Genomic DNA, 23,401 nt, shown 5'->3' with positions numbered 1-23,401 from the left:
CCTCGTTTATTATTTTGACTTGCGTTTTAGTCGTTAATTAATCAGTCTAAAGTTAACAATATCTTAATTGTTGACTAATTACTCATTAATTCACAATTGGTACAGTAATCGAATTTGAACGCTGTGAAAAAAATATTAAGGCGGCCTCTATAATATTTGTCGGCATTTATATTTTTTATGAATGGGAAACATTAGGATAGGAGATATATTACTTTTTGAAGGTGTGATTAGATATGAAAGCTTCAAACTTTTTGTTTTAATTAATGGAATGAATTAGAAAAAGAAGATAAAATGATTGGAGCGAGCATTAATATGGGAAAAAGAAGCAGACCATTGGTCAAGCCTCAAGAAATTAGCAACTGAGTTTAACTCAAGTACTGTACTATAGTCATATTTATATTGCGAGTGGAGTGGGGTCTCTCTCACTCCCAACTTCACGTCTGGAAACATCAGAACAGTAATGCTCACCAGACAAAAGACTGTATTGGTAGGGGTCCATCGAGGATGGATGTCGTCCTCATATATACATACATTCTCCACGACTCCCTGTTTCTTTCTAATTTCTTTTTCTTTTTTTTTTTTTTAATCTTGCCCCAAGCTTTTTTTGTTTTTTTCTTTTCTGCATCTCCTTTCACGTCTATAAATTGCCGCTTCCCATACACTTCATTTCACACGATACACTACAGTTATTGCCTACATACATAGAGTGACAAGTTTGAGAGAGAGTGAAACTCAATGGAGAACTTTCCAGTTATTGACCTGTCAAAGCTTAGTGGTGAAGGGAGAAAAGAAACCATGGACATGATCAAAGATGCCTGCGAGAATTGGGGCTTCTTTGAGGTACGTACCTGTATATATATGTTTGGTTATGCATAGTTATTGTGACTGATATGTATACTACACATATATTATATAGTTGGTGAACCATGGAATATCTCATGAGCTGATGGACACTGTGGAAAGACTGACAAAGGAACACTACAGAAAGTGTATGGAGGAAAGGTTCAAGGAGATGGTAGCCAGTAAGGGTCTTGAGGCTGTCGAGTCTGAAATCAATGACTTGGACTGGGAAAGCACCTTCTTCTTGCGCCACCTTCCTGTCTCCAACCTGGCAGAAATTCCTAACCTTCATCAAGATTACAGGTCGCCGTGGCTCACCTATAGTATATATAATTTTTTCATTCATTCAGTTTTAATTATGAACTAGTTAAGAGAAGATTAATGTAACAAGTAACGTGAACAGGAAGACAATGAAGGAGTTTGCAGCAGAATTGGAGAAAATGGCAGAGCTTCTACTGGAGTTGCTGTGCGAGAATCTTGGATTAGAGAAGGGGTACCTGAAAAAGGTATTCTATGGATCAAAAGGACCAACCTTCGGGACTAAAGTCAGCAACTATCCTCCATGCCCAAAGCCTGAACTTATAAAGGGGCTGAGGGCCCACACAGATGCAGGTGGCATCATTTTACTATTTCAAGACGATAAGGTGAGTGGTCTCCAGCTGCTCAAGGATGGCCAATGGGTTGACGTGCCTCCCATGAAACACTCTATTGTCGTCAACTTAGGCGACCAACTTGAGGTATATACAATTTTTCATCTGGGAGATATCAGCAAAATCAAAGAGTTTGTCGTTGTTATTTAGCCTGTCGTTTCCCATAAATAACGTAGAAATTAATTGAAATACGACAGGTGATCACGAACGGGAAATACAAGAGTGTGATGCACCGGGTGATTGCTCAGAAGGACGGCACGAGAATGTCGATAGCATCGTTCTATAACCCAGGGAGCGATGCAGTAATATATCCAGCTCCTGAATTGGTTGGGAAAGGGGAAGGGGAAGGGAAAGCGACGACGGAGTATGACTATCCAAAATTCGTGTTCGAAGACTATATGAAGCTGTATGCTGGTCTCAAGTTCCAAGCCAAGGAGCCCAGATTTGAGGCCATGAAGACAATGGTTAATATGGATCCTATTGCAACTGCTTAATTATGTAAAATAAACCAATTGAGTGTGCGCTACTAGGTAGTAATCCAGCCTTTATATTAAATAAATGTATTGTGCCTCTGATGTGTGCGTTGTGGAATTTAAATTTTAATTTAGAAGGTGAACAAGAACCCCTCTATGAATATGAATGTGTACGTCGTAATTAATATTCCATCTGCTCTGGCTTCTGTTTTAAGTATTTATTTATTATTTCCCTTCTGTCACATCTTCCTTATTTCATTTATTTATATAGAATGTAATAAATTAAAATTTACCATATTCAGAAACCGTACAAATAACTGAATGAATTGTATTTGATGTTCCCTCTCGATGATAAGAAAGAGGCCAATATTATTATTCTTATATATGTATAGCCTTCTGTCCGGTCCTAACGATCATAACGGACCGGAGGAAGTGCTTTATTATTCATCTAACCTTATACTAATTTCATTTGCATGTCTCTTTCACACTTGCCCATTCCTCTTATATACCATACTTTTCACCTAAAACATTATCATAATTCTTAATTCATACGAGAAAGTAATTGAACAATTAAATAAATTGATCCCATCATAACTTGCCCCCAACATTAAATGTTCCAAGTCACATATCAACCAAACAACCAAATCTAAACAAACCCCCTTTATGAAAATATGACACAAATTATATGAAGTAACCCCTTTTCAAATTTACAGAGTTGCAATTGCAGATTCATTCGTAAATGTAACTTATTTATTTTATGATCATAACAATAAAAACAAAATTTCTTTCTCATGAAAAAAAAAATCATTTATGAAAATAACGTGTTCCAAGCTTCACATGCCAATGAAAGATATCTTCTCTTCCAATTCCTTAACACCATCTACATTGGACACCTGAAATGCAAATTTTTCTCAAAAACAAACATTCTCCTACAAAATACCACAAAACAGGTACTCAAGCCTGTCGAAACTAGCTCGCTCATACGCTGCATGCATAAATTGTATCACGGTCCAAAAAAGTTTGTTTTATGTTTCTTGACTGCTCCAGCATGACAAGCGCCCAAAGAATGTCTAAAATACTCGCGCAGTGGAACAGCAAAGATGGGATAGCAACTTTTTGCTTATTCTGCTATCTTTAGGGACATGTGAGGATCCGTCCTATTTGTGTGTCTGAAAAACATCTATTTTACTGGTTACTTTAACAAACACATTATATTAATTCACCTAAATGTTTAGACCCTACAATCATGAATCAAGCATAGAAACAATTTCAGAGAACCAGTTCCATTATCCTCTGTTATTCAATTCTCAATATTTCACCACCAAGTAGAAACATCAACTACAAGCATAGATATATAGTCGCTAAATTCTATGCCAACAGAACAGATGGAAAGATACATGTCTACAAGTATCTTCATGGCATATGCATAGAGCTCCTCCCAGGGGTTCATTCTTTTTAACTTTTAATGAATCTAACTAATTCTGAATGGAACTTCCCCTAGTTGCAAAGAAAATAAATTTTTTCTTTACTTTCTCAATAATTCACGAGAAGTTTTCCTGCATGCCACAGCCAGGAATCCAACAAACCAAAATTATATCAATGAATTGTTAGAGATTCTGTTTAGAATGAAAAAATGGATAATTTCAAACAATGAAATAAGTTATGTTCCATAAAAATCAAGAATTGCAGATATAGACCACAGTAAGATGAAGTACTAACGTCAAAAATCAGAGAAACTCGCTAGTATGTGAACAAAAAACATCACCTCGAAGCAAACATGGACGCCCTAGAAAACAATATCTCTCGAGGACACCAATGTTGATTGTTCCATGTTGGAACCAAAATTCTCAATTCCCAAAAACAAAAATTTCCAACTTTTCAGCTGAGAAGAAACACTTCTTGTTCTATTTCAGATCCATTATTAAGGAGAATACATGGATGTAATTCAATGCTGCCATGGCATATGGAGAAAATTTGAGCACTTTTTAGTCCCCTCATACTTTATCAGTTTCCTCGCTCTTCTCTGCTTCCCCAACAGTGTCAGTGTTAGCATTCTGAATCTTTTTCTCATCTGCTTCCTTTGCATCTCCATTTGAACAATGATTTTTCAAAACCATTGAAATGTCAGCCTCAGAAGCCCCAGCAAGCCTAAAGCGTTCAACTGCAGTATCGAGGTTTTTCTTCCAGCCATCCATCCCCAACTTGCATTCAACTTGCGATCGCTCGAAAAGCATATTACCCCAGAAGAGATGTATCTGTGATCTCATCACCGCAGCTTGTTCAGCCGCTTCTTCTGGTGAAATCTCACCCTGACCACCACTGCTAGAGGACTCACCTTCAACACTTCCTTGTTTCTTCCTCCTTCTCAACAATTCTTCCTTCTTGCTTGCACTTGGATCTTTTAGCTCATTTGCTCTCTGCTCCTCAAGCTTCTCCCACATCTGAGTTGCTGCTTTCATCTTCTCCTCAGCACTGTCAAAAAGTTTAAGAGTTTCTGTAGAATCCCAGCTGGAAAGATCTATTTTCTTAGCAAGTGCAAATGACCAATGAAGTTTTGCCATTTCAAATTGCTGCTGCCCCAGTGCAAGCAACCCCTCATAGAAGTCTGACTTGATCAAGAGTGCTTCCTCATATTTCTCTTTTGCCAAGGAATATTTCTCTTTGACCCAATCATAAGCCACTTGAAGTTGTGCTGCAACTACTTCCTTTCCAGCAGACTCATCTAAGGGAATCCGTTTCCTTGCTGCACACATGTGAACATTTCCCCAATTGAAGAAAGCCAGAGCAGCCACCTCCTGGAATTTTAAGGCAGCCTTGTCAAAGAGGTTTTGAGCTTCTTCACTTGTCACTGTCTCCTCAAGAGCCTCAGAACACAGCTCCATCCCAAGTTCATGCAAGTCAACATGAGCATCTGGGTCAATACCAACATGTGTCCTAAAAAGCTGTGCAAACTCAAACAGCCAATCATCCATCTCAATTTCTCTGCCTTCTAGATCTTCTGAAACTCTTGTTTTGTCCTTAGTAACTTCTTTCTCTTCCTTATCAATTTCTGCATCGTCTGCTTCAAGCACAGATTCACCAAGTGAGGAGTGAGAACCACTTTCATCCCCCTTGGTCTCTTGAGTCTCAAGAGGTTTGTCCTCCTCTTCTTCCAACAGAGGGGGCTCTTGCTCTGGACTAACCTCAACAATATGCAACCTTAACATTCCAGCTGCATCAGTTTTATCTGTGTCAGGCTCCTTAGGCAAGAGGCTATCTGCAGAGGACTCTGCCAATCTGAGTTCAGCTGTACATGTTATAGTCACCAAATCACCATCGTTGTCTTTGTATTTGATCAAAACTGACTTTGATGATGGAAAACGTTTGCTCACAATCTCCCTCAGCACTTTAAAAGTACAATTCACGGGCATCTGTGCAAGCCTTATATCATGATCATACACAAGTTTCAATGGCCTCCACCGAACTGCGACCTCCAATGCATGGCCATGAACTGGCAATTGCATAGATGAAGATAAAGACTGTTCTCCATGGCTATCCTTGGCTAGATTGGCCCCAGGTTTAGGAGAACCACTCGAAGGCTTCAACACAAGTTTTGGTAACTGAGCTTTGGTGTCGGGACCATTGTCACTGACTAGATTCACTGGAGGCTTTTCAATCTTATTACCAGCAGATACAGTCAATCCACCAAGGGAATTCGCTGCCTTTTTGGACACCGGTCGAGTTGGTAAACAAGGCCCAAGACCAGCAATTGGCGCACCACGAACTGCAGATGCCCCTAGTGCAGCAGGAGAAGGGCGACTTTGGAGGTCCTGCTGAGCTTCCTGTCGAGGGCCCAATGCAGTCCGCAATCTCCGGGCAATCTCTAAAGCATCACGGTGGTTGGGTTCAGCCCCTAACAAAACCTGAACATCCTGCATCGCCATGTCATATTTACCTATCGCCTCAAATGCACGAGCCCTCCTAAGGAGAGCCCTAACAAACCGAGGCTGCACTTGAAGGGCCATAGTACACTCGGCGATAACAGTGTCGTAGTCAATAGGTTTCATTTGCATTAGGCAAGCAGCCCTATTGCTATGGAACACAGCACGATCAGGGTGGGTTTTGGGAGTTAAGCGGAGAGCACTATCATACTGCTCAAGGGCACCCACATAATCCTTATTTTGGAACCTTTTGTTCCCTTCTTCTTTGAGTTCATGGGCTCTTTTCAAGAATATTGACGAGTCGAAATCGACAGCACCATTTGCATTTGGGACGGTTGTTGAATTTGAAATTTTACCACCATCAGATACTTGGTTTAAACCACCACTGCCCTTCTTTTTTCTACCTCCCGATTTCCCCATAAAATTAACTCTCAAACACGATTATATATATTCAATCAGAATCAAATTGAAAAAGCAATCTTTGAGGGATTCTATACGAGAATTTCAGTAGCGATAACAGAGTGAAAAGACTACTTACAGAACCATTATTGACAAGTTGAAGCTTGAAGTTTGCAGCTTGTAAATTATCAAGAGGTGAGGCCGAGAGAAATAGAAATAGCAGTAGATAGTAATTAGGAGAAAGTGTCTAACAAGAGTTCAGCCAAGTGGAGGAAATGGGTTTTTGGAGCTGAAACCCTAGACGGTAAGACATGCTCATCAGGATCAGGGAATTTAATCAAATGAGATATGCATCATTACGAACCCTTGGATCGTCTTACCATGGCACAAAAGATTTTGACTTCCCTTGCCCAATTGGATAACCATCATGTCGGACATGGGCCATGGGATCTCCTTGAATCTCTTTGTTGCTGGTGCGACGCGTGGCTGTTAGATGTAATACAAATCGGTAATTTTAATTTTTTGAGATGGAGTAACGGAATTTTCGTTACAAAGTGAAGCTAAATGAGATGGAAAAAAAAAAAAAATGAAAATAGGAATTTTTGAAAAGGCAAACACTATCTGACCAGCCACATCAGCTGAAACATCGTTAAAAAGTAAATTATTTTAAAAAAAAAAAATTCTTTCATCAACACGTCAGCTGCAGAGGCCACACAAAGCTATGAACAATATAAATTACATTTTTATATAAAAAAATACTAACTCATAAAATCAATATTATACATTGGCATTGAACTAACACTAACAAATATGCTATTAAAAATAAATCCAGTTATCAGAAGAGATGGACCGAATAAAGTGTCATGTCGGGAGTATTATTGCTATAAATTGCAAGTTGGAGAAATTGATGAATCAGTGCTCCTTATGGCTGAACGATTATTGCAACAATTTGTTGTGAACATGTATATCAAACTAGAGACAACAAGACTTGACTATGGTACAAAAGTATACTTCAGAACACAACAGGCACAAATCAGGTCGAAATTATATCAAGAAATTGTGGACATTGTTAAAGCAAGAGAAACAAGAGGGAAGAAAGTGGGTAAGGGGTCTGTGTTGCCAGCATCATTTATTGGAGGCCCGAGAGATATGCGAAAACAATATCTTGATGCAATGGCTATGGTACAAAAGTATAGCAAGCTAGATCTTTTCATTACAATTACATGCAATCCGGAACGGGAAGAGATTAAGCAGGAGCTGAAACCACCACAAATAGCTCAAGACAGACCAGACTTGACTTCTAGAGTATTCCGAGCGAAACTGCAAGACTTAAAAGAACAGTTGTACAAGAAAGAGATCTTCGGCAAAGTTGTAGCACACATGCATGTAAATGAATTTCAAAAGAGGGGATTGCTACATGCACATATGTTAACCATTCTTCAACCATCATACAAATTAACAAGTCCAAACGATTTTGGCAAACATGTAAGTGCAGAATTACTGAATGAGGAGCAATATCCAGAACTGTATAAAATAGTTGCGAAACACATGATGCACGGGCCATGCGGAGAACAAAATGCAAAATGTCCTTGTACGATAAATGATAAATATTGCAGGTTTCGTTATCCGAGATAATACTCTTCAAAAACTACACAAGGAAAAGAGTTAATACCCTACTTACAATAGACCAAACAACGGACGAGAGGTATGTCATATTACTTGTGTTAATTTTTTTAATATAAAAAATAAAGACAATTAATTATAAATTCCAAATATTGTATTTGAAAATCATTGGTACAGGTCACAACAAGGAATAATAGGTTAGACAACAGACGGGTTATCCCTTATAATTCATATCTTTTAACAAGATACAACTGCCATATCAATTTTGAGGTTTGTGCTGGCCTAAAAGGAGTCAAATATCTATACAAATATATCTACAAAGGGCACGACAGAGTTGCAGTATATGTCTCCAATGAAGATGAAGAAGTAGATGAGATACGACAATTTCAAGATGCAAGATAGGTGTCTACTCAAGAAGTAATGTGAAGGATCTATGAGTTTGAGCTGAATGAAATAAAACTTTTATCAATTTACAACTGCATTTACCAAATGAACAGATGGTATCATTTTTGGAAAGTGAGGGGATCACGTATCAAGAACATTGCTTACAGAGTATTTCAGAAGATGCTCTATCGATGCAGAAGAAAGAGAAATACTTTACAGGGAATTTTTTGAGCATTATGTGTGGAACAAGCAAGGTAAAGTATAGTCTACGCAGAAGAAGAGGCAAGTAATAGGGCGTGTAAATGCAACGAATCCAATTAAGGGGGGAAAGGTATTACTTGAGACTACCCTTAAGCCATGTAAAGGGCCCACAATCATTTGATGATATATTAACAGTAGACAGTTTTCCATGCCAAATATTCAAGGACTCAGGAACCAAAAGTGAACTACTTGAATCAAATCAAAGTGCATCGCATTGCGTGGGAGAAGCAGTAGCATACCAGAAGCCACGAGAATTAAGGAGACTCTTTGCTACAATATTAGTATACTGTGAGCCAACAGATGTGAGGAAATTATGGGATGATTACTTTGATGCCATGTCAGATGATTTCAGTAGGTTGCACCCGAAATCAATACATACACAGATCTCATACGTATTGAAGAGCATAGAATATCACTTGCAGAGTATGGGAAAAGAAATTAAGAAGTATGACTTGCCCGAGATAGCACAAGATCAAACACATCAATCAATCAGTAACTCAAAAGAAATTGTAGATGAAATGACAGTTGAAATACCTCAAGAGGACATTGATGCAGTTTCAAAATTGCAAAATGAGCAGCTAAATGCATATAGAGTGATATTGGACAGGGTGAACTCAAACACCCATGGGGCCTTCTTCGTGGATGGACCAGGTGGGACAGGGAAGAAATTTTTATTTCGGGCACTACTTGTAAATGAAAGATCTGCAGGAAATATAGTGCTTGCAACAGCAACCTCAGGTGCAGCGCGATAATAATGCCAGGAGGTAGGACCGCACACCCACGATTCAGCATACCATTGAATCCAATGGAGTCAAGTTTAGGTGGCATATCAAACAACGCAGACAGGCAGAATTAATCCGCAGGGCAAAACTTATTATATAGGATGAGACAACTATGGCTAAGAGACTAGCAGTAGAGACAGTCGATAGAAGTATGAAGGATATAATAGAATGTGCTAAACCATTTGGAGGAAAGGTAATAGTGTTCGAGGGAGATTTCAGGCAAGTGTTACCAGTAGTTCCTAAAGCTTCAAGACAAGAGACAATCAGTGCAAGTCTTGTGGAGTCTTACTTGTGGAGCAATATGGAGGTGTTGATATTGATAAACAATATGAGAGCCAGAACCGATAGATATTTCAATGAATTCCTACTTAGAGTCAGTGATGGAGAAGAGCCAACAAATGATGAAGGAAATATACTAATACAAGAAGAGATGGTAATAAGGCATGAAAATGATGACAACTACGAGAGGGCATTAATTGATGTAATATTTCCATCATTGCATGATAATGCAAACTCAGTAGAATACATGACCAACTCGTGCGATATTGGTAATAAAAAATGAATATGTCGACAGCCTAAATCAAAAGACAGTACATATATTTCTTGGTCAAAGCAAGATCTACAATAGTTTTGATGAAGCAACAGATGACACGAATAATTACTACTAAGAGAAATTTTTGAACACTCTGTTGCCGAATGGCTTGCCTCCGCACAAGCTCGGGCTGAAAGTAAATTGTTCAGTAATATTACTTAGGAACATAGATCCTTCAAATGGTTTATACAATGGGACTAGAATGGTTTGCAAAAAATTTTGGAACCAATGTAATTCATGCAGAAATAACAATGGGACAACATGCTGGAACACAAGTATTTTTGCTGAGAATACCATTGTCGCCTGTAGAAAATGAATGATATCCATTCCGTTTCAAAAGAAAACAGTTTCCAATGCGTTTATATTCAATGACAATAAATAAAGCTCAAGGACAAACAATCTCATATGTTGGCGTATATTTATCACAAGATGCTTTCTCTTATGGACAGCTTTATGTGGCACTATCAAGAGGTATATTGATGTCAACAACAAAAGTCCTTGCAAAATCGGAAAAGAAAAAAAATAAAATGGCAGTTTGCACAAAAAATAGAGTCTACAAGGTCTTGTTACCAAAAAGGTAATATAAAAATAATACTTACATTCATGAATATTTACATTGTTTATATTTTAAATCATAATGAATATTAATATAGTGTCTTTTCACGCTGCAGCGAACAAGTATTTCAAAGAGAATAGAAATGATAAATTTCATATTAAAAATATTATTTTAAAGGTACAAGCAAAAACATAATCTTTATTTCAATTAGAAATGCATAAACAATAAATATAATATTTAAATTAACCGTTGTATTTATTTTAATCTAAATAAGGACTTATGTGTTAATATTATATAAATAAATAAATAATAAACGAGTAAAAAAGACAACGAGCATTGTCAACGTGCAATGCATGTCATAAAAAAAATCAGTATTATATATAAAAATGGGCATGAAAGGGGAATAATGTGATTTTCTATATTGTCCTTGTAAAATTTAAAATACTCTAAAATAACTTTAGTCATAGTTAATTAAAATTTTTTGACATAAAAAAATATATAATATCTCTATAATTTGATTGGATTTTTTTAACTTTTTTTAATATATATATATATATAATTAAGCATTTAAAAATTTAAAACTTTACTATTATTATCTTATTATGTCTAACTATAGTTTATTTCATTATATTATTAAATAAATTATTATTAATAATTTAATAATTTATTATTATTATTATTATTTATTTTTATTTTCTATTATTGTAATTTATCTTCGACATTATTAATTTAAATGAAAATATGTAAATATGAGGCATTTGAAATTTTTTTAAAAATTTATTTTAAATAAATATATCTAGATGAATTAAGATTTTAATTTAAAAAGGATATGGTTAAATTTTTTTTAATTACAAATTGCACTCTAATTTGGTTGGCCAAAAAATAAAATAAAAATTATTATTTTTAAATAACTCAAATTTAATTAATTATATTGATATCTTATTTAATTCAAATTTTATTCTTTCTATTAAGAATTATGATTTTATTAATAAAATTTTTAAATGATTTCATGAATTTGATTGGATGAAAAAATAAAAAAAAAAATATTATTTATAAATATTTAATTTGACTTATTAAATTGATTTCTTATTTTATTGTTAAAGGATATTTATTTACTAAAAGATATTCTAGTAAAATTTATTAACAAAAACACGTAAGTTAATTATAAAACGTAAAATAAAAGCCATATAATGATTTTTATAAATCAATTTGGTACTTGAACAAAAAAAATGAAAGCAACCAGCGTATAATAAAAAATATATAAACCAGTATATCGAAAATAATATAAATGACATATTTCTTATTTGAATTACTATTTTAAATGGAGAAACAAATATATTAATTTTTTTAATAAGATAATATACTTCAAGGCCTATAAGTAAAAAATATTTTACTGTATATATAAAAATCACTATATTTATTACAATCTAAATAATAATTTATACTTTAATTATAAAAATAAAAAAGCTAAATGAGTATAAAAAATTAATATATAATTACAAAGAATATAGTCAACATGTAGCACGTTATAAAAGTAACTAATAATTATAAATATACTAAAACGGTACAAAAATTTATATCCTAGAATAATTTTTGCAAGCAATTTTCTTGTTATTCTCTGTTTTCAATTTTAAATAGCAAGTTAACAGTAAATTTTTTTGAATTAATTTTTTTTAACCCTTGAACTTTTGTGAAAAATTTTGTTGCTTTGAACTTTGAAAATGACTTCATAATTTTCTAAAACTTTACTTTTTAACCTTACGATCCTTTAAATTTATTTTGATAATAATTTTACTACGTGCAGTTTAAAAAATAAATTAGCTTCATAAGTCACAAGTATAGGAAAATTGAAATTCAAGAGCTATAAAATTAAAAAATAATGTGTTGGAACCATAAAATTTTTTTTTTATAGATTTCAAGGGTTATATTACACATTTGGCCTTTTTTTTTTTTTTTTAAATCATCTTAAAAAATGAATAGAAGCAAATGATAGGCTGGGAGTAATGGGCTACGCCGTGCAAAAGCAGTTGACCGTTGTTTGAGTTCGAGAGCCCATCAGCCCATTCAACCCCCATCAATGAGAGAAAGAGACGCTTTTGTGTTTTTGGTAATTTCACGATGAAATTCCTAGGGTTAACCTCCTTGTCCTCTATATAAACCCCACCCAACCCCATTTCATTTTGTCTAGCGAAGTTTACAGCCTCCACTTCTTCTTCATCCGTCCTTTTCCATTTTTTTTTTTTTTTAATGTACAAATTTTTTTCTTTCATACCAGGCCTCTGTTCTATAACTGAAATGAGAGACGGATTGGAAGTGTCTCTTTGTTGAGAAAGAACAATGAGGTATATAAAAGTCCATGGCCGAGATATCGTTTCAGTCGTTAGTCATCGATTGACGATTCGATTGTTGCTCGTCCACATTTATTTTTGTTTTCATTTTTTACTTTTGTTTATTAATAATTTAGGATTTTAGAATTTGGGATTGATCGGTGGAGAGGGTGCAAACTGCAAATGATCTTCTCTTCGATCGCGAGTTTTGGACCTGTTGTATGATGCCCTTCGATTTAACCATTAATACAGACCTAATGGGATTTGATTATTTGAAACAGACGACGGTTTGGCATCAGCAGAACAAATTAATCATTTGATGCCGGCATTAAATTTATCTGCTGATAAAATGAAAAACATATCCTAAGTTCCGACACTTATCATTTTTCTACTATTGTTAATTATGTTTAAAGCTATTAAATAAAAAAAATCGGTGGTAGTGTACTGAAAATAGGGAAGATATGACTAAATTTTGGTCAAATGTTTCCATTGTTATTCCAACAAATGCTCTCAAATGCCTCTCTGTTATCATTAACAATCAATGGACCGAGTGTTATGAGTTTCATCTGCTACAAAATTTCCGTACAATCTATTAATCCTAAATGCAATTCATGCCTATATACTGAAGATAAAGAGGAGGTAATAGTCCTCAAGATGCACAGATAAGTCTTTCCAAGATGAAATATTTGACTAGAAATAAAAATGCAACAACAAACACATTACCTCAAGGCTGCAAATAGGGAGCTAAACAAATGCACACCACTTAACCAATTTAAAATCCAAAACTGAGCTGGGTTCCTTCAATCCATGTGTGAGACACAAAGTGAATGGCAAAGTTTAAAAACAGCCGTCTCCCCTTTCCGCTGTACATGTGTTAAAGACCATGCAAGAACTACTTATATAATTTGGTAATACCTCCAGAAAGAAACAATAATTTTCCCTTCAAAAATGTCCTCATCTGAGATGTAAAAGTTCAAATGTTCAGAGTGGAAGGAAACTGATATCACCAATATGACTGACGCGTATCAGAAAACATGTGGAAAGCTGGAAGTGTAATGACCCACCAATGTCGCTAAAATGGGGGCATGGGGTGATTTTTGTCAAAGAAAAAAGACAAGCAATTAACTTTCGGTGCGCACTTTCCCATTAATTCCAAGTTTCTACAGCAACACAACTTTGTACCACAACACACTGCTAATTAACTGCTAATCAAGAAAACCATGAACTTGCTTGTAATGATACATAATAATAATAATAATAATAAGATAATGGAAAACAAATCTTAAGATAGTGAACATTTGCTTCTTCAGGTGTAACCTTGCTTGTATCTGCGGAATAGATCCTCTGTCTTGGCATTCCTAAAGGCACAGCAGCCTATCAAATACACCCATATCAAAGCTACAAGAGTTATGAGCAATATGATATCTGCCCTTCTCCATTCCTTTTTCAAGTTAGCCAACAACCCTGCCTTGCACGAATCGCAACCGTAGCACAGTTGAGTTTGGTCATTGTTCCAGTTCAGGCAGTCCATGTCTGCTGCGTCGTATATGGGACTTATCCAATACGTTGGGTTCACAAAGTTATACCCACATTGCGTAGGGGGCTTGCAGCATCCTGACTGTAAATTACAAAACTTTTTATTTAGTTTTAAGTTAAACAAAAAGCTTTTCAACACAAGCTAAAGAGGCAAGAAAGAAATTATTGATAATGTACCTGTAAGGGGGTAATATGAGCATTAAAGAAATCCTGCGCCATGCGAAATCTCTGGTTCAACTCAGCACAGTTATCGGTTGAGCTAAGGCAGCTTCTTATTCGATCCCACTTGTAAGAACTTTGAACCCTCCGGCGAAGCCATCCTGAAAAATCATCCAAGTGATATTCCAAGTAGGCTCTGTTTGGTTCAAGGTGTCCTGACCCCCTAATCGTTACCATATATATGAATACCACCAAACATGCAAGCAATATTATCAGGATCAGCATTGCTATTAGGTAAAATATCAGCAGCCATGGTATTCTCCAAAATCCTCCTACAAACCCTGCTATTGCTACTACCAGAATCAATATCCCCAAGATAATCACAGGCCATTGCAGAATCTTCACGCACGAGTTGTCTGTTTCCATTGCCAGCCAGATCCCTGCACCGATTATAGGAATTGAAAGAAGCATAGCGACGAAGTTTATTGCACCAATCACATTGTTGCTCAGCGCCATTTTGGTGATGGAGGTTTTTTTTCCTTGTTGGGGTTCACCTTGAAAACGCCTAAAGCAGAAGGTAGATGTTGAAAATAGCTACACGATCAGCTTTAGTCATATGACCCACTTCATTTTTATTCCTTACCTTACCTTGGATCCGTGACTTCTACTAAAGTTACCTATAACTATATATATACATCAATGTCTTTATTTTTGTTTTTAAAGTGAATTTTCATCTTTTGGTCCGCTGCTTTTTGAAAAGGAGTTCCTTATAAGTTGTATAGAATACAGGAGATATATGATCTACGAAATTTTTTTACTCAATATAATTATAATATAACTTAATAGGCAAATGAAATTCTAAAATAACAATCAAATAAAAAATCCTTTGCATCCAATCCTCATCTCCTTTTATTTCTAAACTCATGAAATAATATAAAATTTTTTACTGAGAAATAACAAAAATAATAGATAAATATTGTAATCAAATATAGAAAAAAACTTTGAATAAAAGAATTAGTCATATTAGTTAATTGTCCACAAATTTATTATAAAAACATGTGACGTCTCTATTTAGCAAACTATCGATTAAATAGTCATGTTCTTCGTTCCATAAAGTGTAAAACGAGTAAATATAAGGTCCGGTTTATTTCAACACCATAACTATTTTTGAAAAACATTTTTCACAATTATTTTTATATTATTTGATTAAAATATTAAAAATTTAGTCAAAAAATATTTTAATAAATACCTAATATGTTTTTGGTTGTTCTAACTTTTACATTAATATTGATATAGTAACATATATAATATTTTATTTAATAAATGTTTTAATTAAAATAATCTGTTTTTGCTATGCAATTAATTTCCCAAATGAAAATTTTTATATTATAATATTATGTAACAATAATATCTTATTTTATTTATTAGCCAGTAAAATTTAGATTTAAATATAAAAAGCAACCAAGTAAATTAAATTAACTCTATATATAATTTTAGTAAGGAATTTTTTTTTATCCATCCTAATTGTTTCCTCTTTATTATATATATACTATAATAAATTATAGATATCTTAACTGCATGCAACTACATGTACACGTGCTGTGGACAAATTAAAGGATACGCCTTCGATACCGATAGCTGCGTTTACATTGTGCTCTCGTCGCATCTTTCTTTTCTTTCCTTTCCTTTCCTTTATGACTACCAACCAAACCAATCCATTGTTAATTATCAGCGTACGTGACAACACATAACAATGCTTTTCAATTGATAAATAATAATAGTAATTCACTGTTCCACAAGCAGAAGCATAGGTCCAGCTGGCATTGCATTGTAAGAGTATACGATGCCCGGTAACAAAATGAGCACTTTACATATATATATATATATATATATGATTCTTTGGTAATGGCACCTGCCACCTGCCACCTGCCACCTGCAAAGTAATGTATCCACCTTCCCTCCCAGAGGGAGAGAGGGCTTCTAAAATAAAAGGGAAAATAACAAAGTAACACGCCACCACTAACCTATTAGCTTAGGTACTGCAATCTCCTCGAGCATGAAAATGTCATTGGCGTATTCTTCAAGCTCGAAATATCAAACAACTCTATAAACCTCTGATCTGAAACTCTAGTTTTCGCGGCAGCAAACCTCTGGTATTCATCAAATATTGATGTAAGGCACCATCTTTGCAACTTTCTCAAGCACCCCACAAGGCAACCAGTTCGGTGCTGGACATGGCACAGTGATATAGCAGTTTATCTTCAGAACTACATCTGACTACTGAGAAGAGAATTAGGAAATGAGGTAAGGAATAAAAGGAGTACCTTCCCTCTCTTGCAATGAATTAGGACAGGGTGGTTTCTTACATCTAGCAAGGCAAAGACATACGTGAGTACATTGTAAATCAAGTAACTCATCACCTCAGCACAACAAAGTCAATTAAAGTTTTGTTTTTTCAAGTTTTCTAGATACCAAGTGCAACTTTTAATGCATCGCGGATGGTTTGATCCGGAATGTTCACGAAAGGCTCCTGTACACAGAATCAATTATTAATTCCAAGAGCAGAAAATTAAATTGAATGCAAAAAATTTCAATCACAGAAATATTTAAATACTGTAGGAGTCAATCCTGGCAACAATCCCCCAAATTTTGGTCCAAAGTAACAACAGTTAGAACTAAAGAAAAGGGAAATATGCTAGCTGCTTTATACTTAAAAATCGCACTAACATTTGTTAACTAGTATGTCGTATGGCAATAGCCACAAGGCACATTCTACCATCTTGCCCTTTTTTTTTTTTTTTCCTTCTCATATCAGGGCACCTTAAATAATGGCAGTATCTTATGCCTAATTTCCTTTATTAACAGCATACCTATGCAAACGCTGTGCTGAAAATATGCTTGATAGGATAAGTTTATTGTAAAAACAAGCATCAAACAGGAAAGGACGAATCTATCTGATGTTAATTGGTCAATTTCCAGAATTTAGGACCACATGAAGACCCCCGGAAATTCCTCAAAATTAATGGAAAAATAAACTAAAGGGAGAGAAAGCAACCATAATTGCAACACAATAAGATTTCTGTGCAAAATTTCTAATTGTATGTATACTGACTTTGTTTTTATCAATCTTGGTGAATATGGGGTAGCCTAATGTTCTGAAGTAATTTATTATCAAGGTAAATTTATGGAAATGCAAGCTGTTAGTACTCACCATGCATAAATATATCCAGTTTAGCACTATGAAATCTCATGTTCTTCCATGTGCTTCCTAGGGGTTCCAACATGTACTAATAAGGGAAAACAGAGGTGGCAATAAAAGAAAAAGATACAATTAATAGGAAACTCTCTATAGTCTATACACAAAGATATGATCATCTGAGATCAATATGCCGTTTTTCCCTGAGCATCCCAAGTAACTTGTCCTGTGCTTCTTATGTGAATATACGGATTCAACCAGTTCACCTATGAAGACCATAAAAATCCTCTTGGAGTGATAAATTCCTCAGATAAAATTAATAAAGTTGGCATTCATAAGAAGCGCTGATCAGTCATGTGCACAAAAAACAGCAACACCCTTTGTACGCAGTTTTCATCTGTGATACATCGTATGCATTAAGCCCTGAAGCAATTATTAGATGAAAATTTTATGTCTTCTTAATAATTGATAGCCAACAATTCAAAGCCCCAAATGTTACTGGAACGACAATAGTTCATAAGGTCATGTCGAGAAGTTAAGCAACATTATAACAAACGAATCAAACATAGAGAGAAAAGAAAATTTTGGAAATTTGAAAGGTAACCTTGCACATTTCAATTCCGAATTGAAAAAGCGTAATCCCGTTGGCCTTCAAAAACTCATAATTCGCGTCTGGATATGATTCGGGGCACAAGTATCTACTCAAAACATCACAAGCTTATTTCATGGTGATGAAAAAAGCATAATTTAAAATTTACATCGTTTAATTTGGCTAGTAAAGTATCTACTTACATAATCGAACGGAGACCTAGGGATTGCAAGAATCCGAAGTTAGCAGAGTCAGGGAAACCAGACCTGAAGATTCCAATATCGACCATCGCAAAGTTTAGAGGCGGCACAAACAGGTCTTCACCTTCTCGGTCTTTCTCGGCCTCAGCTCCGATCGGTGGAAACCTAACCCGAGGCGGCAGATTATCTGGAGATGACGCTTCAACAACCGTGCCATTATCGACGTCCAATTTGTCGAGTTTCATAGCTTTGGCGCCAAAAAATTTGAAAAGTAGGAAACTGAAATTGATCACAGAGAGAATTTGAGGGGCGGATTCCAGAAAGAATCTTGGTTATTGGAGTCCTCTTTCTGGTGGGCTTTTTATTGAAAAAGAAGGGAAGTGCGCTATGACTGGGATGGGAACATGGGATAGCTCGCACAGTAGGTAGCGGAAATTTGTGGGGAGAGAAGGGAACGCAAGAAACGCGGCATGAAACTAATCCAATGGCGTGCTGACACATTTCACTTGCACTTTGGCTTAACAAGGGAAAGTTAAGCATTAAACTTACCTCGATTAACATTGTTTTAAATTGATCCGTTTTTCCAGTGATAACTAAAAATCCCTTTCTTTCAATAAAAATTTATTTCTAGTCCATGAGGGAGTCATAGACCCAATTTAAACAAATCAATCCTGAAAAATTAGTTGAAAAGGGCTTACATGCTCCTAAACCGATCCAAAATAAGTTTGTAATTGGAGGGATTTTTTATCATTGGAAAAAAAAAATAATAAAACCAAACTAAAAAAAAATTCTTGGACTGACTTCGCATCCCACACACCATATATAGGCAAATATTGTTTTATTTTTTCGGTTAATCCCTGCCTATTTTGCTATGCGTAATCCAAAGAGGCAAAGACAATGTCTCTCCCACAGCCTTCAAACCAAATTTACACCTGACTTCATCCTGTACCTACGGTTGTATTTGGCTTGGGCGGCTAAATGGACATCAAATTGATTTTCTTGTCACAAGCAAAAAGATAAACCTTTTTATATTCTAGAAACTCTTACATAAAAAGATATATCACATGACCTTTATATTGTTTATGTATACAATTCAGTATCTAAAAAATCTGGTGACTTATTTGTTCTATCCTCCAATGTCCTGCTTTGATGGAGTTGATGTTAGAGATTTCTTCAAACAATCAACAATCCCCTCACAATCTGATTGAGGAAGGACGCAGCCTGCTACATCCTCAAAAGCATCTGCGGTATGTGAATGGGGAGAGCGCAGGTTTCCATGAGTCTGGCAAGCCTTCATGGTCTTGCAATGTTCAGCTTCATCATCTCTGATGTTCAAAAACACATCATACAAATTATCTGAAAGACAAAAAAGTTGAAAAACAAACATAACATCCTTCAGCATATCAAAAACAAAAGCTAAATAAACGAAAGTTCTTTAAAATAAAAATTGAAAATTATGATATACTCAGGGTGTTGTATTTACTTATTTTCGGCCTTCGTGACTGTGGAGCTCTGGAAGTTTGGAATTCATCTGGGAAGAAATTGAGAACAGCATCAGGTTTAGGTTGCACTTCAGACAGCAATAGGTTGTCAAAAGATAACTTACCAAACAAGTATAAGTCACCCTCAGTGTAATATTTTACAGCAACTTCAGGAGCAGGCAATTTTTTCAACTCCTCTATAATGAAAGTGAGCATCAGTTAGAAACGGTACAGCTGAATTTTTTTGGAGAAATAAGAATCTATAATGTTGGACAAATCAAACTGTTTTGCATTGTCATACATATTCAACATAACATACTACATAAACTCGCCTACTAAAAATTCTATAACAGGAGTCTCACATATACCATTCTGAGGATGTAAAAGGTGCTCGCATTAAGAGGTTGGGAACTGAAACAAACTTCATGATTAGGATGAACAACACTATTACAGCTTAACTAAACTATTATTAAACTAACAAATGAGAATATTGAAAACCAATTATAATTATTAGTACATTTCCAACTTTATGCTTTCAGATGATACATGTGAAAATAAAACAATCCCCCATAACTGAAACTCTTAAATATACCTCCTCGTGATTTGATAAATTTGTCATAAGTTGCATATGCATGGCTTTCTACACATTCAGAAAAGTGATCTGCAAAAATGACATAGTTGAAATTAAAAACTACCAATTTCAGATGAATGACCAGTCTGCGGTCACCTTTTGGTTGCTTTTTCAGTGAATTTAAAACAATGTAAGTTGTAAAATTCAAAAATGAAAAAAATACTTGCAGCTTTATAAATATGATCACTTCTATCTTTCTGGCTCAAATTAATCCAAAACTAAAGAAACCAACAAAGTTGATAGTTTATGAGCTCTAACAGTAACAAGTCCAACCAAGTGCTTGCTAGTACAAAGAAGTTCCACAAGATAAAGAAAGTTTGCTAATCTCAGACATGCTCGCCACGTCGCTTCATCACATGGTTCCATCCAAGATCCCACTCGATGGAAATTTCAACGTGACGGCAGGATGCAAGTCAAAAAATATGGTAATGAATTGTCAAACATTAGAATGTAAGTATTCTTACAAGCCATTCTTGGGCTTAATGCATACATGAAGACCGTCATAACATAATAGAAGATTGCTATATGTTGAGCAAGAAACCGATCAAACCACCAAGCATTTCCCCCCAATTCCTGCAACCAAATCACCACACTATCAGATTATATCAGAATTACATTTGTAAAAAAACAACTGCATTCATATATGTACATGTGCAGGCAAGCATGACTGTGCATATGGACTCATATGTGAGAGTTTGTCGCAATACATCATCATGGAAAACAGTCTCCATGGTTTTTAACTTTTCTAATTTATTTCTTCTAGTATTAACATGCTAAAATTTACTTCATCAATGTTATGTTCCCAAATCATTCATTTAATTGTCTCCCATGCAAGATATCGAAATATGGAAATATAGAGAGACCGACATAACATGATTTTGAGCATTTAAGGGAGGAAAACTGACACTTGTGACACTGTCAATAAGAATTCATAACACAACTTATCCAGTTATCCTAACTAACAAGACAAGTATAAACTACTATTTATATGTCGAAATATAAAAGATAACTTACTTCCATGATGAGCAAATGGTGCATTTCATTCCAGCTCTCAGCAAAATGCACTTTGAGATAATCTGCTCTTCTCCACCATCCAAAACTCTCATACATGTGCAGAACAGACATAAAAGCTGTCACAATGATTAAACGATTATGGAAGGTAACAACTCACAACCATAACTAAAGAGAATTTTCTATAGCGTTCAAAGTTAACTTAGCAATAAAGACCCTTTTTTGGCAACCCAAACCCAAATTTGCAAATTCTTCCAAAATTCAACGTTTACCAACAGTAACCTAGTCATCTAGATCACATTTTTCAAGTAGAAAAAAAATTATCAAATGTAGATTCCGCTTCCCCTTCGATCCTATTACAAATGAATCACCAATAAGACCATTTCTCAGAGATCATTTACTTCTAACACTCAAGACTTAAAAGGTAGCTTGATTTGCAATAGAGGCTCCTAAAATTGGCCAAAGATGACTAACTAAAAGGGAACATTAGCACTAACCGAAGTAAGGAACTCTCGCAATAGTTTCCAGCACAAAGAACCTCGCATAATCTCGGTCGCGGTAAAAAGCATCCAGAATCTTTATCACTGAATCCTGGAAAGATTAAGAAAGGACACAAACTATCAGACATATTAACTTCGGCTAGATAGAAAAAGATAATGAAGTAACAAAGAACGGTTTTACATAAATCAAACACTAAAGAAATATTGGAAGAAGAACGGTTTTACAGATAACACAACAGCAAAGATCAGTATAACATTCTAATGCATCAAAAGCAATTACAGAGCAAAAGATAAAAGATATAATATGAAAGATAATACTTGCCGTGAGCAAGACATTGACAGATTGTTCAAGCTTTATAATCCATCTCTCCAAAGATGACGAACTATCCTGCGGCTTCTTGCCTTTCCCTAGGAACTCCTCATCTGTAAAAGTTTTGGGTCGAAATGTTTCCTCTACCACTACTTTCTCTTCTTCATCTTCTCGCAAAACAGTTGCTTGAACTCGACACGATTTTCTGCGTAAAAAAAAATCGAATCAAGAAAAAGTGAACAAACAAATTGAAGAAAATTTTGAGAAGTAGGTACTTACCGAAAAGTAGGTGTTAATCGATGGGAAGAGAGGGGATTGTGACACAAAAATTTCTGCGGTGCGAAAGGAGTTCTAGAATTTGTAGAAGAAACTGAGATTGCATATATCGAAGGTGAAAGAGCCATCGCCATTATATCTATCCAACTTCTAAAACATTGCGAAGGAATGAAAATAAGGGAAAGCGGGAGTTGGCATTTGCGAGAATAGTCATATATTGGGGGAGGGAGCTAACGGATTTTCCCAGCTGAAGAGCTTTTTGTCGTTTGTGAGTTTGGCAAACGATCGCGGTTTTGCTGAGATGATATTCCTTGATTTTGAGCCACCTGGCACAATTTTCAATTGGGCCTTGGCCGGGTTATTAATTCGATGGGTGGTGATAGTGAGCTGGATTAGTGTATATAAAATTCTGTTAATATTATTGTTACATTTTTTTTTTAAATTATTGTTACGTGATGTTAAGTGATTGATTATTTAGAATATTACTTTTATTTTGTATTGTAACAATTTTATTTTAATTTATTTATTCAAATAAAAGAAAATAATATAACTAATTTTATATGCATATTTGAATAATTTTACTTGGATTAATAAATACTAATACTATAATTTCTTTAGCATGGAATAAAATATATTATTGAATAATTTATAACGATGTGTAATTAAGATCAAATATAAACTAAAATCGAATCAATTATTAATTTA

General features: G+C 35.0%; 6 protein-coding genes and 1 non-coding gene across 8 annotated transcripts; 3 read left to right on the top strand and 4 right to left on the bottom strand.

Moving 5' to 3' along the window:
- The first annotated feature begins 653 nt into the window (after nt 1-653).
- LOC105649282 (1-aminocyclopropane-1-carboxylate oxidase) lies at nt 654-2,177 on the top strand. Its single transcript, XM_012235887.4, has 4 exons — nt 654-840; nt 917-1,143; nt 1,244-1,577; nt 1,688-2,177. Exons 1-4 carry the CDS (start codon nt 736-738, stop codon nt 1,982-1,984), a joined length of 963 nt encoding a protein of 320 aa, XP_012091277.1. The 5' UTR covers nt 654-735; the 3' UTR covers nt 1,985-2,177.
- A 1,427-nt stretch (nt 2,178-3,604) lies between these two features.
- PHOX2 (Octicosapeptide/Phox/Bem1p (PB1) domain-containing protein / tetratricopeptide repeat (TPR)-containing protein) lies at nt 3,605-6,617 on the bottom strand. Its single transcript, XM_012235886.4, has one exon. It carries the CDS (start codon nt 6,301-6,303, stop codon nt 3,958-3,960), a length of 2,346 nt encoding a protein of 781 aa, XP_012091276.1. The 5' UTR covers nt 6,304-6,617; the 3' UTR covers nt 3,605-3,957.
- Nucleotides 6,618-9,444: 2,827 nt separating this feature from the next.
- Nucleotides 9,445-10,244, top strand: LOC149492275 (uncharacterized). The gene is made up of 2 exons (XM_089716404.1): nt 9,445-9,880; nt 10,168-10,244. Exons 1-2 carry the CDS (start codon nt 9,445-9,447, stop codon nt 10,242-10,244), a joined length of 513 nt encoding a protein of 170 aa, XP_089572530.1.
- A 2,523-nt stretch (nt 10,245-12,767) lies between these two features.
- On the top strand, nt 12,768-12,900 carry LOC119370083 (small nucleolar RNA snoR111). Its single transcript, XR_005177659.1, has one exon. It is a non-coding gene; the product is annotated as a small nucleolar RNA snoR111 (small nucleolar RNA).
- Nucleotides 12,901-13,923: 1,023 nt separating this feature from the next.
- Nucleotides 13,924-15,405, bottom strand: TRN2 (Tetraspanin family protein). Its single transcript, XM_012235885.4, has 2 exons — nt 14,521-15,405; nt 13,924-14,425 (listed from the first exon to the last, which is right to left on the bottom strand). The coding sequence occupies exons 1-2, from the start codon at nt 15,016-15,018 to the stop codon at nt 14,114-14,116; spliced, it is 810 nt and encodes a 269-aa protein (XP_012091275.1). The 5' UTR covers nt 15,019-15,405; the 3' UTR covers nt 13,924-14,113.
- Nucleotides 15,406-16,102: 697 nt separating this feature from the next.
- On the bottom strand, nt 16,103-18,959 carry PFA-DSP4 (Phosphotyrosine protein phosphatases superfamily protein). 2 transcript variants are annotated; one of them, XM_037637440.2, is made up of 6 exons: nt 18,491-18,959; nt 18,303-18,396; nt 16,975-17,032; nt 16,827-16,870; nt 16,527-16,730; nt 16,103-16,200 (listed from the first exon to the last, which is right to left on the bottom strand). In XM_037637440.2, the coding sequence occupies exons 1-5, from the start codon at nt 18,730-18,732 to the stop codon at nt 16,530-16,532; spliced, it is 639 nt and encodes a 212-aa protein (XP_037493368.1). In that variant the 5' UTR covers nt 18,733-18,959; the 3' UTR covers nt 16,103-16,200; nt 16,527-16,529. The 2 variants fall into 2 exon arrangements, with proteins under 2 accessions (XP_037493368.1, XP_012091274.1); XM_012235884.4 differs by having other exon boundaries at nt 16,103-16,730; nt 18,491-18,957.
- A 518-nt stretch (nt 18,960-19,477) lies between these two features.
- On the bottom strand, nt 19,478-22,970 carry IM (Alternative oxidase family protein). The gene is made up of 9 exons (XM_012235882.4): nt 22,700-22,970; nt 22,433-22,625; nt 22,108-22,201; nt 21,614-21,729; nt 21,064-21,172; nt 20,561-20,629; nt 20,094-20,165; nt 19,971-20,018; nt 19,478-19,843 (listed from the first exon to the last, which is right to left on the bottom strand). Exons 1-9 carry the CDS (start codon nt 22,828-22,830, stop codon nt 19,614-19,616), a joined length of 1,062 nt encoding a protein of 353 aa, XP_012091272.1. The 5' UTR covers nt 22,831-22,970; the 3' UTR covers nt 19,478-19,613.
- Nucleotides 22,971-23,401: the final 431 nt, after the last annotated feature.

This window comes from Jatropha curcas, chromosome 11, assembly GCF_041381405.1.
Source record: "Jatropha curcas cultivar XTBG-Jc1 chromosome 11, XTBG_Jcur_1.0, whole genome shotgun sequence".
NCBI lineage: Eukaryota > Viridiplantae > Streptophyta > Magnoliopsida > Malpighiales > Euphorbiaceae > Jatropha > Jatropha curcas.
The sequence above is the reverse complement of the archived record's forward strand: the minus strand, read 5'-3'. Positions and strand labels throughout refer to the sequence as shown.

Excerpts from the sequence above, each read along its gene's own strand:
- LOC105649282 (XM_012235887.4), top strand. The coding sequence starts at position 736 with ATGGAGAACTTTCCAGTTATTGACCTGTCAAAGCTTAGTGGTGAAGGG. Across the intron at positions 841-916 it reads AGAATTGGGGCTTCTTTGAG|TTGGTGAACCATGGAATATC; the intron begins GTACGTACCTGT and ends TATATTATATAG. Across the intron at positions 1,578-1,687 it reads ACTTAGGCGACCAACTTGAG|GTGATCACGAACGGGAAATA; the intron begins GTATATACAATT and ends GAAATACGACAG.
- PHOX2 (XM_012235886.4), bottom strand. The coding sequence starts at position 6,303 with ATGGGGAAATCGGGAGGTAGAAAAAAGAAGGGCAGTGGTGGTTTAAAC.
- LOC149492275 (XM_089716404.1), top strand. The coding sequence starts at position 9,445 with ATGGCTAAGAGACTAGCAGTAGAGACAGTCGATAGAAGTATGAAGGAT. Across the intron at positions 9,881-10,167 it reads GACCAACTCGTGCGATATTG|AAATAACAATGGGACAACAT; the intron begins GTAATAAAAAAT and ends TAATTCATGCAG.
- TRN2 (XM_012235885.4), bottom strand. The coding sequence starts at position 15,018 with ATGGCGCTGAGCAACAATGTGATTGGTGCAATAAACTTCGTCGCTATG. Across the intron at positions 14,426-14,520 it reads CTCATATTACCCCCTTACAG|TCAGGATGCTGCAAGCCCCC; the intron begins GTACATTATCAA and ends TGTAATTTACAG.
- PFA-DSP4 (XM_037637440.2), bottom strand. The coding sequence starts at position 18,732 with ATGAAACTCGACAAATTGGACGTCGATAATGGCACGGTTGTTGAAGCG. Across the intron at positions 18,397-18,490 it reads CTAGGTCTCCGTTCGATTAT|ATACTTGTGCCCCGAATCAT; the intron begins GTAAGTAGATAC and ends TGTTTTGAGTAG. Across the intron at positions 16,731-16,826 it reads TTCATTGCAAGAGAGGGAAG|CACCGAACTGGTTGCCTTGT; the intron begins GTACTCCTTTTA and ends TGCCATGTCCAG.
- IM (XM_012235882.4), bottom strand. The coding sequence starts at position 22,830 with ATGGCGATGGCTCTTTCACCTTCGATATATGCAATCTCAGTTTCTTCT. Across the intron at positions 21,730-22,107 it reads TGCGAGAGTTCCTTACTTCG|CTTTTATGTCTGTTCTGCAC; the intron begins GTTAGTGCTAAT and ends TCATTGTGACAG. Across the intron at positions 20,630-21,063 it reads ATTAAGCCCAAGAATGGCTT|ATCACTTTTCTGAATGTGTA; the intron begins GTAAGAATACTT and ends TCATTTTTGCAG.